At 40.1% G+C, this 15,211-nt stretch overlaps 1 protein-coding gene across 2 annotated transcripts in view; it reads right to left on the bottom strand.

Annotated features, from left to right (window-relative positions):
- The window catches only part of LOC128528790 (CUB and sushi domain-containing protein 1-like), a 401,372-nt gene that overhangs the window by 64,426 nt on the left and 321,735 nt on the right, over window positions 1–15,211 (bottom strand). For both annotated transcript variants that reach the window (XM_053501914.1, XM_053501915.1), the window contains exons 32-36: window positions 11,444–11,557; window positions 6,878–6,973; window positions 4,895–5,098; window positions 3,769–3,893; window positions 3,189–3,285 (exon numbers count right to left, since the gene is read on the bottom strand). In XM_053501914.1, coding sequence (XP_053357889.1) covers window positions 3,189–3,285; window positions 3,769–3,893; window positions 4,895–5,098; window positions 6,878–6,973; window positions 11,444–11,557 — 636 coding nt within the window. The remainder of the gene's footprint in view (window positions 1–3,188; window positions 3,286–3,768; window positions 3,894–4,894; window positions 5,099–6,877; window positions 6,974–11,443; window positions 11,558–15,211) is intronic.

The following is a 15,211-nucleotide window of genomic DNA, read 5'->3' as shown; positions in this document are numbered from 1 at the left end:
ATTTGACTGAAGTGCTGCCCCAAAACAAGCATCTTTGCAACTCATCTGGCTATGCATCTTTTTAGATTTACCTTTTGGCTATGTTCAAGTTTGATAAGTCATATGCGTGAGCTGCCAATTTTTAAATCGTCATTCTATAAAACCCACACCAAATTCCATTAACAGTATTCAGGTTTATAAAGCACATCATTTATTGCCATTCTTAACCTTTAGGACTTTAAGGAAATCAGCAAAGTTGTGTAGAAACCTGAATCAGTATTGAGGGGGATGGTGTCGCATTGCACCTCCAAGAATGGGTGTGAGGCTCTTTGCCACTGTGAGTGTGTAGAGGTTGCACGTTCTCTCCATGATTTGTGGGTTTTCTCCAGTTTCCCCTATACTCAAAAGCCAGGCTGTAGGCTAATTGGTGTTTTCAGCTTGGTTGTAGTGCACAATCTGATGTGAGTGTATGTTATGTGTGCTTGTGCCCTTTAATAACCTGGCACCCCATTCAGGGTGTCCTCTGCCTTGTGCCCTGAGCTCTTCGAGTTAGACTCCAGAACCCAGGATAAGTGGTGAATGAATGAATGAATCAGAACTGAGAGCGCTTTAAGTTTTGGCAGTTAAATGTAGACCACATCTTTGTTTTAAAGGTCTGTGATGAACGCCCGATATGTATAATGGATTACAGTAATAATATGCATTCCGTGGGATTTCAAACCAAGTATATGGGGACATGGTAATTAATTGCTAGCTCATTTTTCCTCAAAATTGGCAGGATTCCTCCAATTTGCCTTCACAGTGAAGAATTATGGTCATATATTAAGAATTTTTTATATAGACTCTAGCTGTGTTGGGAAAAGAAATCTTGTTATACTGTACTGTGTTAATATAATTACATGTCTGAAAACCTTTAAGTACAGTAAATACAAATTGTAGGCATCACCTTGAAGAAAAGAGTGTATATTGATTTAAAATTATGGTTGAAAAAATATGCACCACTATAACTGAATTAGAAGCAACTTCTGTATGATTTAAAACAAAACAAAAAAAAAACGAATGGGACAGAAAGGCACAAAATATACCTGACACTAGGAAAGGATCATTTGGACCACGGTGAGTCCCAGATGTGGAAAAATGATCAATTTTTTTGAGCTTCTTCGCTCACAGGGACATGTCAGATGAATTTGCTGGGCAATTTCCTAAGTGGTTGATGAGTAAGCAGGGGGTCTCAGCGTTCAGTATTTGTGCCGAGCGAAACAGGAGTAGGGCAAAAGGGAGTTGTGCGGGAGTCAGAGTGAGACCATGCTAGTCAGAATGTGCCGCAGGGCACTCTTGTGACCTTTCACTAGAGTCCCACTGTGACAGTGGTCTGAGTCGAGTAAAGACATGTTGAAAGTGGTGCTGCAGGACAAACCGCAATTCACTCATGAGGGAGGACACTGAGAAAAAGATTAAACCTCCCACCTTATAGGAGGATCTGAGTCACTCCTACTATAGGCAATTTTCCTTCTTTTGGTTTTGTATACAGATGTGCTGGTACAAAGGGAATTATTATTATTATTATTATTATTATTATGTTATTATTTGTTTATTTATCAATTATAAAACCAAATGAAGCAGTGCAAAGCGTTTAAGTAATGTTTAAATCAACCATCAGAATAAAGAAAAATGTGGTCTCTGTAATTTTGATCATACCATGGTTGTTTCTGCCAGACAGGCTGCTTTGAGAATTTCTATAATTGCGTATCTGCTGGGATTTTCATGCAATAGTCTCAGTTTAGTCACAATGGTGCAATAAAGAAAAACACCCAGTGATGTCTTTTTGATGAGAGGGGTCTAAGAAGAATTGCCTGAGTAGTTCAAGCTGACTGGGGCTACAGTGTCTCACATAACCACTCTTATCTAAACGGTCATGGTGAGCAGAAAAGCATCTCAGGATGGACAAGCATTGGACCTTGAATGAGCTACAACAGCAGAAGCCCACATTGGTTTCCACTTCTATCATCCAGGAACAGAAAACTGAGGCTGAATCGGGCACAGGGTTACCTAAACTGCACAGTTGAAGACTGGGGGAAAAAACAGTGGGAGTGGTGTAATGATGTGGAGAATGTTCTCTTGATGATCATTTAATAATTATTTAAAAAATATCAATCGTTGCTTAAATGCCACAGCACATTTAAATGTTGCTGCTGACCATGTGCATCATGGCATCTTAACAGCAGTGACTTCTATCACGTCTCAATGAAAAATTTATCTCAAATTGGTTTCATAAATATGACAAGGTCATTGTTTTTCTTTGGCTTTCATGGGTGCTGGATCTAAATCCAAAAGAACATCTTTAGGATGCAGTACAGTGGAGTGAGGGGCAGATGAAATGATGCACCAGTAATGGCTAGTGCCAACCATACAAGCCTGTTGGGACAGTGGTATGATCTGGAGCTGATTCCTCTTGGTCAGGTCTAGCCTCAGCAACGTTACAGTAAAGTAAGTGCCCAAAAGGTCAGATGACCTGAATATACTGAATTTTTTCATCAATAGATTTTTTTTTGTTCCCTGATATCAAAGGCATATTGAGAACCCACATCCCGTCTTTACGCAGCTTCCCAACTCTCGCATTATCAGGACAAGATGCAGAAGAAATTAGTGTGCCTCTGGATGGAAATAAATGTTCTGACATTGCATAAAACCCATTGCATCGTTTTTTTTTTCTATATTTAAACCATACTGTATGCCTATAATTAACAGAATTAGTGACATGTACCCTAATAGCATCCTACACAACAATCATACTATTCAGTCATTTAATTACCAGCACACAGATGCTTAGTTGTGAGAATCCTGTGGCTATAATTAATTGGGAGGACAAGAAAGCACCACCGGTTGCCAATCGGAACCCAAGCGGTCCCCAGAGCTGATATTGTTGTTCGTCCAACTTCTAAATGAGGGCATTCATCTGTCATGTCACTGATGGCATAGAGATGGAGAGATGGCCTTGGCCTGTTCTCAACCTAAGTACCACCCCATTTTTTAAGCAAATAAAATCTGCAGAAAAGGTTGGCTTTAGTTTTAATGTGGCATAAAAAAATAATGAGCCTGGAAGAGTGACACAACATGGAGACACCATGTGCGCGCAGAGCTGCTGTCAGCTAATAGGGTGAATATTGCTATAAAAGACTGAGAAAGTGCTAAATGAAGAATTTACTCACCTGAAAAGCTGCCGAGCTTCGGTGCGGTCATGTCGCCACCATCGTAGATCTCTAAGGAATCCCAGTTATGCTCTGTAGCAAAGCTCATGACTTGGATCTGGGAGACATCCAGGATGAATATGTTACTTTAACATGCAGACAAATAAGAGCTAATACAACTCAAACAATGATTTAATTAAGAGTCGTTATTTTATAGCAGTATCTAGTTTAAAAATGCAAATGTATGCCAAATGATGCCTCATAAAGGGTTAGCAGCAAACACATTTCAGTTCTGGTTATTATGCGTTTAGATCTGTTTGATTGTTCATCAGAACAAGCTTACGCATCATTTTCTCATCTGCTAAACCTCTGTGCAACGGCATAATATTTACATGCTTTCTCTCCTGTGCTGCCATTGGCACAAAGTGTTTATTTTCCCCAACTCTAAAATTAGCTGGTGTAATTCAGCCTGCTTGCAGTGGAGTGAAATGTGTTCCCGGACAAAATGTGCTCCAGTCTACTGTGTCGTCGGCTCTGGCTTATTGCTTTTGATGAGCTCTTGTGCTTTTTTTTTTTTTCCATTTTCCTTTTTTCCACTTGCCTGAATCCCAGCTCCTTCAGTGACGCTGATTCTCCACACACAGTTCAGACTGTTCCCATAGGGCTCGGGGAAGCCAGGGGAGAGGATAGTGCCTCGCCTTTCCGTCATATTCCCACTGCACGGAACTGCGGGAGAAAAAGACTTAAGTGTACTGAGACACACTTCTTTTTATTTTTTGTTTGCACAGGATGCTAAAACTATGCTTACTATGGCCCTGCTTAAAATATCAACCACCGACATGAAGACATATTTCTAAAGGGTGTTGCATTTTACTGAAAAATATCACAGAATCATTTCTTTACCTTTATGACCATGACGGTATCACGTGTCATAAACTTCATTGATTTATGTAACTCAAACATATTTCATTAAATACTAGAACGTGCTTTATTACTAGAAATTTCTAACAAAACAAATCCCCAAACAATGGTATCAGTACGGCCTAATGAAAAAAAAAATGAATGAAACTATATTATATTGACCTGGAGCTATGTGGAAGTGACCCAGGACTTTACATTGTATTTTAAGAAAGGCTTTAAGCTAAGAAATATAACCCAGTGGGGCTGCCCTGATAAATCCAAGTAAACACCGCCTTTTTTGCCCTTAAGCCGAAAACACCAGCCAAACAGTTGTGTCTAGGTTGCTGGGCGAATATATGAGGAAAATCTCCAAATCCTGTTTAAGTCTGTGGGTTTGTTCTCTAAAGGTTATGATCCTTCAGCCACGCTTTCTTGAAAAGATTGTTATAATCTTCAGGAACAGTCCTTTTGTTTTTCATTTAGCATATCTGAGTTGCCTTTATATCCTGCCACAACCGATGAAGTGGTAAAAGCACAAAAGTCAATCGTACTCTATTCTCCCGAAGCACATTAGAGGTTTAGAGGTTAAGGCTCTCACTTAAGGCCAAATAACTCTGTGAATTAGGGACTGGAAATGTCAATCTTACATGGATTAAAAGTTTAAACACCCATACAGCGTCTGTCCGTCTGTCTGTCCGCCCCACACACACACACACACAACCAGACCTTCCATCTGCATCCCCTTTATGCTGAGCTCCTTTCACTCATACACTATTTTTTTCCCCACATACAACATAAACAAAGCGAAGATTCAGGACAATGCTTACCTATGCAACTGGGGATGGTGTCGTTCCATTGTGCCAACGCATTGGGAACAGAGTGGCACTTAATGGCTTTGGATCCCTGTAGCAGGTATCCCGGGCTGCATTCGAATCGAACAATGGAGCCGGCAGAGAATTCCGCACCTATTCTCCTGCCGTATCTGGGCTCGGGGATGGAGCTGCATTGCGTGTCACTGGTGCGTGGAACCGCTAGACAGGTGCAAATGGATTTCTAATCAAAACAGAGCAGATGCGCCACGAGGCACCTCACCCGCACACACAAGCCCCTTTTATTTGCAGTGTTTTTCAGAGCCATGTTATTGTAATGAGAAATACCAAAATGCATAATGAGTCATCTTGAACGGTTTAAATGAATGTCATTATAACCCTGGAGGAGTCTTAATTAAAGCATCTCAGCTTAATCTGAGTTCACTGAGGTTTCCTGAATTTGATATGACATATGTGAATGTGCAAGCAAGTTGTCTCCATGTGGCCGAAGGAACTGTCCAGTTAAAGAATTCCTTGAATGCTATGTGCCATAAAAAGTGCTAAAGGAGAAAAATTTCGTATGCAATGGTCTGCAATATGTACTGAAAACTGCCCATGGAACATCCCTTAATAGATCACCAGCTTTATATGAAGCTGCTTACAACACCAGTTTTAAAAAGCTACATGATTCACATGTCATTTTTATTACTTCTTTGTAACCAGAGGCAAAAAAAAAAAAAAAAAAAGTCTCGATGTATTCATTTACACAAACGTCCTCCTGAAGTAATATCCTCAATGTCAACCCTGCTTTCACCACCTTAAAGAAAATCATAAAAGGGACTAGAAGTATTTTCCTGTTCACCTGCCTTACACACTGTATCAGATTAGTTTTTTTAGGTAAACCGTGCTAGTTTTGGTGTGTGCTTAGTTGTGAGGTTTCTCTAGATGCACTTGACTCTGGCATACAGTACTGATGCTTTGCTTTTTTTATTACTAATAACACCAACCACATGGTCTGTTTACTTTCAAGTCCCATGCATTCACTTCTAATTTCATTCCAATACTGTTTAAACATATATAAGGAGGTTAAGTCTTAGCAATAGGAAAATGCATTTTTCACAATAAACACACAAAACCTGTTTCAATAAATGCATCATATTTATTTAGCTAGCTAAATGAGTGACCTGTCACAGAAAGGTTTCGGCAAAGAATGAGACCAGCAATGTTGTACGGTTTAAAGACAGGATGCAGAACTGGAGGTGGCAGAGCCTAAGATGCTGCAATTTGCTTTGGGAGTGATAGGAATGGATAGGATTGGAAATGAGTATATTAGAGGGACAGTGCAATTAGGACGGTTTCGAGACAATGTTAGAGATGCCAGATTACGATGGTTTGGACGTATGTGGAGGAGTGATGAGGGGTATATCGGGCGGAGAATGTTAGAGCTGGAGCTGCCAGGCAGGAGGAGGAGTCCAGGAGGAGGTTTATGGATGTGGTGAGGGAGGACATGCAGGGACGATGTGGTGGACAAAGTTAGATAGAAACGAATGGTCCTCTGTGGCATCCATTAACAAGAAGTGTAGGAATAAATAAATCATTTTTAAAAAATTAGGGCAATTTAGATCTGTATACTATACCTGGTTTAAACCTGGAGGGTTTTTTAAATCCCTTATGTTTTAAACCAGCATGACTCTGACCTGGCACATGTAGTATAAGTAGGAATTAATGCCATTCAAGTTTATGAATATGGGATTATTTAGCCGGCAAACTGTTTACTAGTGCCCATCTATAAAAAGTAAACAAAATATTGCACCTTCCTTTCTTATTCACACATGTTCATTAGAAATAATGTATCTGTATTTCATTACATCAACACATGCTGAGTAAAAGTAAAATGGCCCATTTTTCTCAAGGAGAACATAGGTGACAGATGGATAGCTATAAACAGATAATACATTCCCTTGAGACCACCCTTTTCATGAAACATAAAGGTGTGCATACCTTGGTAAACAAAATGGAATCCCCTTGCAGAAGGACCACTCTTGGCGGTGAACCTCAGCATGATTTGGTTTGAAGTGGCCAAAGGCAAGGTCTCGCCTGGAATACAGAGTTATGCCAAATAATCACATTTAACTCCCCGAGAGTGGCATGTGGCAGTGAATGTCCTGTAATAAACCAAGTCGCTATATAAGATGGAGCTACTATAAAAGACGGATGGCTTAATAACCAAACTGTCGCTTCTGGACATGCTGAAAGGTAGCAGTGAGAGAGAGAGATGTGGAGAAGTAAAGCTTGCACATCTATAGATTAATAGCCAAAGGAATCATTGGTCTGTCTCGTGTGGTATAAAAACACAAGACATGAACAATGAGCCAAAGTAGTGTGCAGTATATACTGTAGGTACGACCCTAGTGGATCAACTGTTTAACAACGTGGCAAAAAAGGTACAATGTAACAGTTCACCTTCTGTCAAATAACCTGAGTTACAATGATGTATCATCACTGTAGTGTTTTCAATGATATTGTATGTTAGCTCCATGCTAATTGTATTTAACATATATTAAAATAATTTATTTAACATTAATTTCTATAGTTAATGTCCTTCTGGCTGCTTTTAGGATGGGTCGACTTCGTTAGAGTGCTTTGTTTTTGTTTATGATCGCCGTGATACATGAAACACGAACTGTTGGTCACCGTGAATCACACTCAGTTAGTCGATCCCCAACCTCGCCTGGCAGTTCTAAATGTTGTAAGACGCAAATGCAAGAAGTGTGCTGGCATGCTGGTTGAGCTCAGAAACAAATTACGTTGTTCTCCACTCCCAGCTTTACACCTTACTAACTTTTGTTCACTGAAAAAAGATGGATGAAGTACAATTTTTTAAAAACCAATAGGAACGCCGTGCAACAGTCTGCACTTCACAGAAACACAGCTATCCGTCCTAACACGACAGCACGGTTCACTTTCCCAGTTTTCAATTATACTGTGCAGACCCCAAATCAGAGCTGATGGGAAAGTCTAAAGGCACTGGAGTTTGCTTTTACCACCTTATGTTAATAAAGGCTGGCTTACACATGTTCTCTGGACATGCTAATCGTTAACTGGAAACCATTCTGTTTGTCACAGGAGTTTTCCTTGTTTATTCTAATGTTTAGATTCCCCTGCAATCGCACTCGATTTGTTTGGCAGCCACATTTAATGCATGGAGCAGAACCATCTAAACTCACTGTTCACAGTTTTAGTCGACTTCAACACAGCAAAACATGTTTCCTAATTATAGGAGTACAGTAGGTGCCAAATAAGAGAGAGAGAAAAATCTAGACCGCTGCTACACCATGGGCGTAAAGGATATCCATCATACCTACAGTACATACAAACAAAAACTAAAAACTGCCAAACCTACAGTCATTACAGTTAAGAGATGGACAGCCGAACCCATGTAAGAATCCTAGGACTGTTTTGATTACACAGACTGGAAGCAGAAGCTGACAACCTAAAGTACAATACAATGGTTTACTGCAAAACTGAGACAGCAGTGGAAGGGGAAAGAAGTATCAATTAGAAAACCTCAAACACCCTTTGGACAACACCTTAAAACTAGTTGAAGACCTGAACTTTTTAACTGCAGGTTGGAGAAGCCCATCAACCAGCCATCGACACCATCCCCTGTCTGAGCACTGAACAACTAAAGACCAGTATTAATGAAGTGCTTTGAGATGACAGGCCTGACATACCTGTACCTGAAGGACATCACAGGCTCCTTTGCCTATAGATCCAATACTGTAGGTCTGTGGTGGATGCAGTTAACATTGGGCTACAATATATCCTGGAGCAAACCTTGACTCCTCAAGGACCTATTCTTAAATCCTTTTTGTGGACTTCAGCTCAGTATGAATGATCATTCTGGAAATCCTTCACCACAAACTAACAGACAAAACTCTGTGCCAACATCCACCTCCAACTGGATCCCTCAACAAAGGAAAGCAGCATGTGAAACTGGTGGGAGATCACATCCAGCACTCACTTTCTCAGTGCCAACATGGGGTGCATGGTCTCTCCTCCATCCATTTCAATCTAGTTAAATTAATGCACCTCTCTGGACTCATCTGTCATGATCCTGAAATTAGCAGATAAAACAGCTAATGTCAGCCTTATCTAGTATGGCATAAAGTCTGGATAAAGTCAAGAAGCAAGGCAAGGACCAGCTATCCCTGTGGTGCAGACAACTACCTGGAGCTAAACAACTGCAAGACAAGAGGGATATCAGTGGACTCTAAATAAGTCCCTACACGTCCACTTATAATCCAGGGTTGCACTGTGTCAGTGCTAAATTCTGTTCTTCACCAGTACAAGGACTTGAAGTGGGAGAGAAATATTAATGCTAAGAAAGGACAGGAGAGGATGTACTTTCTCCGCCAGCTAAGGAAGCACAAAATGCCCGAGGAGCTGCTGTGCCAACAGACTTCAAAGTGTAGTAAGGTCAGCAGAACGTATCATCAGGACCAACCTATCCTCCCTCCACAGCCTGCACACATTCTCTGTCAGGAAACGGGGCTGAGAAAATCATAAGGGACTTCTCGCACCTGTACAGAGCCAAACTTCTGTAGCCAATGTGTAAACAGTCCTATGTCAGAGGTTATTAGGATTGTGTTATGTTTACCTGTAAACTATTATAAGGCATGGGTTGTTGTATCTTTAAGTGTATATGATCAATAAAAACTAGGAACAAATTCCTTGTACGTTTATGCATGCTTGGTTAAACGATGAGATTCTGACTAGCATATCAGGTAACCTACATCATAGCTGCACTAGGTTTTGTCTTGGATACAATATGGTAATTTCTAAAGAATATTTGTGGCAAAATTATTGAGGCATACAATTTTCAGTTTAATCATATGATAATTTCCATTTTTAATTATACAGGATTATTGTGCACTCTATTGCCAAAAGTATTTGCTCGCCTGCCGTCACATGCATATGAAGTTTGGTAACATCCAATTCTTAATCCGCAAGGTTTAATGTGATGTTGGTCCACCCTTTGCAGCTATAACAGCTTCAACTCTTCTGGGAAGGCTTTCCACAAGGTTTAGGAGTGTGTTCATGGAAATTTTTGCCCATTCTTCCGGGAAGCGCGTTCGTGAGGTCAGACACTGATATTGGACGAGAAGGCCGCTTTAATTCATAGAGTCCAAGGTGTTCTATCGAGTTGAGGTGCAGGCCAGTCAAGTTCTTTCACACCAAACTCACTCATCCATGTCTTTATGGACCTTGCTTTGTGCACTGGTCATGTTGAAACATAAAGGGCCCATCCCCAAACTGCTCCCACAAAGCTGGTATGCTGAAGCATCATCAGTTTCTTTTACTGGAAGTGAGGGACCGAGCATGACTGCTGTTCCAGTGCAGTCATACAGTATTATACATATGGAATACGAATTGGATGTCACTCAAGTTCATATGCATGTGAAAGCAGGTGAGCAAATACCTTTGGCAATATGGTGTATTATTACAACACTACTACATTTGTCTTTATTTAATATATATATATATATATATATATATATATATATATATATATATATACACACACACATTTTTATAGCTAACTGTAAATTGTAACTTACTGTTAAAGGGGGGGGGGGGGGGTTATATTCTTGGACGGATGGTGCCAAATAACCAAACCACTCACTAGACCCAGATGTGCCTGAACACATTCCAATAACTATCATCTCAGTAAAAGAAAACAGCGGTCTAAAATGCAAAGTCATTCTTAAAAAAAGAAAAAAAAAATTGTGATGCCAATGATGAGCAACTTGCTCGGCAGAACCTGCAGGGTTAACGACTCTAGCATGAAAAGACAGGCCTGGCAGGATTTCTGGCCTGCTGGGCTCAAAGGCTGAGACAGAATTTACAGCACATCTTTGAGGGATTATATTGTTGCACGGTGGACCATAAAAAGAAGAAAGCATCAAAGTGCCATACAGATAGTTTATGTCCAATGGCCTTCATCAATCCTAGGAAGAATCCAGAATTAAGGGCAATTTCTTTCTAGGCATTCGACTGCCTTCACACATTAACAGCAAACTCCACAATAAACTGTATTGTTCGGTGCCTGACATACAAATTCAAATTTGAAATGTGGAACAGACAAAAAAAAACTATCAAACAATGTAAAAAAAAAAAAAAAAAAAAAAAAAGAATTATATATAATAAAATAAACAAATAAAACATAGCTCATCAAGTTGACGTTGAATGATCAGTTGCTGACAACTGCACAGTTAAACAAGAAAGCATGCCAAGTTCAAAATAAGTTTTAATGATTAGAAAAGGCATGGTTAAGCAGTGTCCCCGCAGGACCCATTTTTTCCTCCCCGAATAAAGCCATTAAGTCTCTTTCATGACTCCCTTTCCTGCTAAATTGCACACACTTAATTGTATTCCCTGCTTAGTGCAAAGGCTGCATATGCCAGCTCACATTTTTTTGTCCCCTCTTCCAAAGGATTTGTGCATTTCAAAGCACAAAACCAAATCAACAACAAATGCTGAGGACAAGGTAAAGCTATTACTTACCAGAATGAGAGCCGGCTAGGGAGCTCAGAAGCCTGGCATTGTGATTTGGCCCATCAAACAGTTCGACTGAGTCATTCATAGCTGTCTGGAAATAGGCAAACTGCCCGAAGACCACTGAGGAGAAAAATAAATAAAATAGGTAGAGTGCATCATTGTCATATGCACTACAGGAGAGTGTTACACCTAAATAAAGTGCTTAGACATTTTAATAAATTTCACCTCATACACACATCCCTCAGGCAGGTGATTTTGTGTTTGAATAAATGTTCATCCTGTACACTGTGCTCATCCATCTACAGTATGTCGCAGGTGTTACAGTAGTCTTCTCTCTTCTGAACGCTGCTGATCTAGTCGGATTATTTGCATTTTCTCATCATACTTTTTTTTTTATTATTATTATTAGATGTGTACAATCTGATTACCAAATGTCTATTACCAAGGACTTTTTCTTATCTTTTTTTTTTTCACTCTACATGTAATGCTGCATTCCTGGGTTACGCTCGAAACCACTGTGATCCTGAGCAGGGTAAGACACTTACTGAAGATAACCAAGAGCAGTCATCTAAGACCATAGTGAACATAGCGTCACCAAACTAGACAGTTCAAGATTGGAAAAATAACACGTTTTTGTTCTCAGCCCTTTTGTTCTTGGCTGATAGGAGCTGAACCTGATCTTTGCTGTTTTAGCCCATCCACATAAAGGTTTAACATTTTGTACACTTTGAGATGCTTTTCTGCGCACCAATGTTTTAAAGAACTATATAACTACAGTATATAACAACTGATACTGAAACTGTAGAAAGAGTAAACAAAATTAGATATCAGATATTTGTACAATTCTCATAAAAACTACAGTTTGTTAAAATCCTATTGTATACGGCACAATGATTACATTATATGCATAGTTGAACAGTCATAGAAACAGTGTATATACGTTTAAGACCGGATGTGACATGGACACATTTTAGATCTTGCCATAAGTGATACGCATTATAGAATATTCAATTTGTTTGTTTTTAGTGCTCTTAAAAAGCAAAATAGAAAATGTCTCATCACTGAACTTCGAACAATGGCTCACGACCTGAGCGAGGGGTAACGACACTGATGCAGAGCACAGCAGGATGAAAACAATACCTCTAGACACAGGGTTTGACATACCTGCTGACCTAATAGACTCAGCGGAGAAGGCAAATGAGGAAGAGGAAGAGAATTTAAGCAGTTTTCCTGGATTTCATGAAGAACCAGACTATAAGACCCAGCGTCTCTGCAATCCAGGAGTAAAGATTAACCTGCCCTGAGCCTGTTGTAACAATGCCACTACAGGTATTTTCCAATATTTTCACAGAGGAGGGGGTGTCTTTGGCTTATGACTGAGACTAATTGATAGGCACAAACCAGTAGCAAAACTCTATAGAGCTCCAAGTGGACACCTGTTACAGTGAAGGAAATGAAAAGTTTTATTGGGCTGTGTGTCACCATGGGCATTCTCCAGCTGTCAGCGAGGAGAGATTACTGGCAACAAAAGAAGTGGCTTTTCTACAGTAGTTTCCCCAAAGGCATGGCAAGGGACAGATTTTCAATCATCTGTAGGTAATAATAATAAAAACAGAAAAATATAACAATAATAATAACAATAATAACATGAATTTCAAGTATTTTCACTTACAAAATAGCAAAGTACAAAATCTGGGCTGCTCTGATGAGCTGTCAGAACTAAGCTGGTTTCCTAATTACCTCTGCAGTCAATTTCAGTCCCTCTGTGAGGTGAACAGCTTTGTGACGGCAGATGAGAGCATGGCGAAATTCAAGAGAAGACTCGACTTTCAATGGTATCTCCTCCTCAAACCAGCAAAATGGGCTTCTAAGGTGTGGATTATGGCAGAGAGCTCCACTATCTATGCCACAAATGTCACAGGGTGCGAGGGAATACAGGTCAAGCTTGCTCGGGCAAATATCAAATCGGCTCAAAAACGATGACCTGACTTTTCGTTTGGCAGCATGCCAAGGCTACTACGGTATCTTTTAATTAATGATCCGTTGGGGAAAGGGTCAGTGAAGTGAAAAAAGGAAAAAATGGATCCAATTCAAGGTTGTTGTTCCCAGCATGACGTTCTGACTGCGTGGATTTGCTGATCGGCTGGTCCGATAGCCATCCCAGTGTAGGATAGGTTCATCTTGTCTGTTGGATGCTACTGCGCTCATATTCCTGCAGGTTTTGCTGGAGGAAGAGCATTCACAGCCAAGGACAAGAAGGACTACAAAGAGTGGCTGGAGGACCTGAGAAGAAGTGCTCCTCAACCAACAGTACTTAAGGGAGTCACATCTGAGCATGACTGTGAGAAACTCATTGAAAAACGAGGGTCTGTAGGGAGCGTGTGCGGCCAAAACGAGGCACTGATGCTCATGCTACGGCTGCTGTACACACGAATGCTTTGTCAAGCGTCCATCGACACCTTCAGTGCCAGATGACGGCGTGCATCAGCTGTGTATACTGAACAAACTATGATATGTAATGGACTCTTTTGATTTATAAACATTTCCTTTGTTGTCTTTTGATTCTTTAAAGCTGCCTTGTGACAATGACCCTTGTTAAAAGTCGCTAAACAAACGGAATTGAATTGAAATGAAATTGAATTCAATACGGTTATTGTTGTTGCACTACCCAACAAAAGCAATGAAAAAATTATATGTATGGAAACAAGCATATTTGTCAGCATTTTCAGTATTTCATTTAAGTAAATAGATCAAAACAAATACCATTAATGAACTTTGGGGCAAAGAGAAAAACATACGTTCACAGATTTAAGCTCTCAAATGCTCGGATTTTAGAATGCTTTTTTAACGACATTAGGTCTTAATGGATTAATTTAAAACAGCCTGTAGTGAAACAAACTACATATGGTGTCAGTTAATTAACAAACTTATACCACCGAGTTGTGAAATTCTCAAACCTATACTTGTTTATATGGTAAATTATTGAACATTCCAGGAAGCGGTAAGGAAGTCAGTGAGTTTTACGCCATGGGGAAGTCTCCAGGACAAAGGACTTTGTGCTTTCTGGTTTCTCTATAACAAGACAAGCTGTGTTCACTCCATGAGAGAACAAAAAGAAAGGGAATGACTGTTCATATTTGTTTATTTCCTATTATATATTATTATTTCTAACTATATAGTGTATTTGGTTCGAAAGTGCCTCGTCGTTCATTAATACCTTACAGAAGGGAATCATTTGCAAATCACTGGGTTATAAGCTGAATAATACACTTTAAGCCAAGCTATTATAGGGAAAGTCGCCACTTTATCTTGTATTACACTATTCTGTCCTGGATCGTTTTCTTATAAAAGCACCCCCTGCTGTGTTCTCCTCGCTTATAAGTGTTGACGCCTTTATGTGTCTGTTTTGTATGCACTACCCATGTTCATACCGCTCCAGCACTATGATTATACCTGTAATGTAAGTGTTCACTCTGCAGGGAGCTCTACATCGCCCTTGATCTCCAGCCAAGGCTTAGGTGATATAAAGCTGTCAGGAATGCCAAGGGTCATGCACGGCATGCTGGGAAGAGGGAGTCGGCCAATTACAGGTACAGGGCAAGTGTCAGGGCAGCCGGTGCGAGACGTGGTAGGGCAGTAAGCCGCAGAGCGACTCGACACTATTATCTGCTCTTTAATTAGATGTTTGCCCTTGTCTTCTGCGTCAGCCCGCGGGAAAACTCACACTGATTCTATGTAAATATCAGAGCTTGAGGATTTCCTCAACGCCCCCAG

Source organism: Clarias gariepinus, chromosome 8, assembly GCF_024256425.1.
Source record: "Clarias gariepinus isolate MV-2021 ecotype Netherlands chromosome 8, CGAR_prim_01v2, whole genome shotgun sequence".
In the NCBI taxonomy this organism is placed as follows: Eukaryota; Metazoa; Chordata; class Actinopteri; order Siluriformes; family Clariidae; genus Clarias; species Clarias gariepinus.
This window is presented reverse-complemented; position numbering and strand designations above follow the sequence as displayed.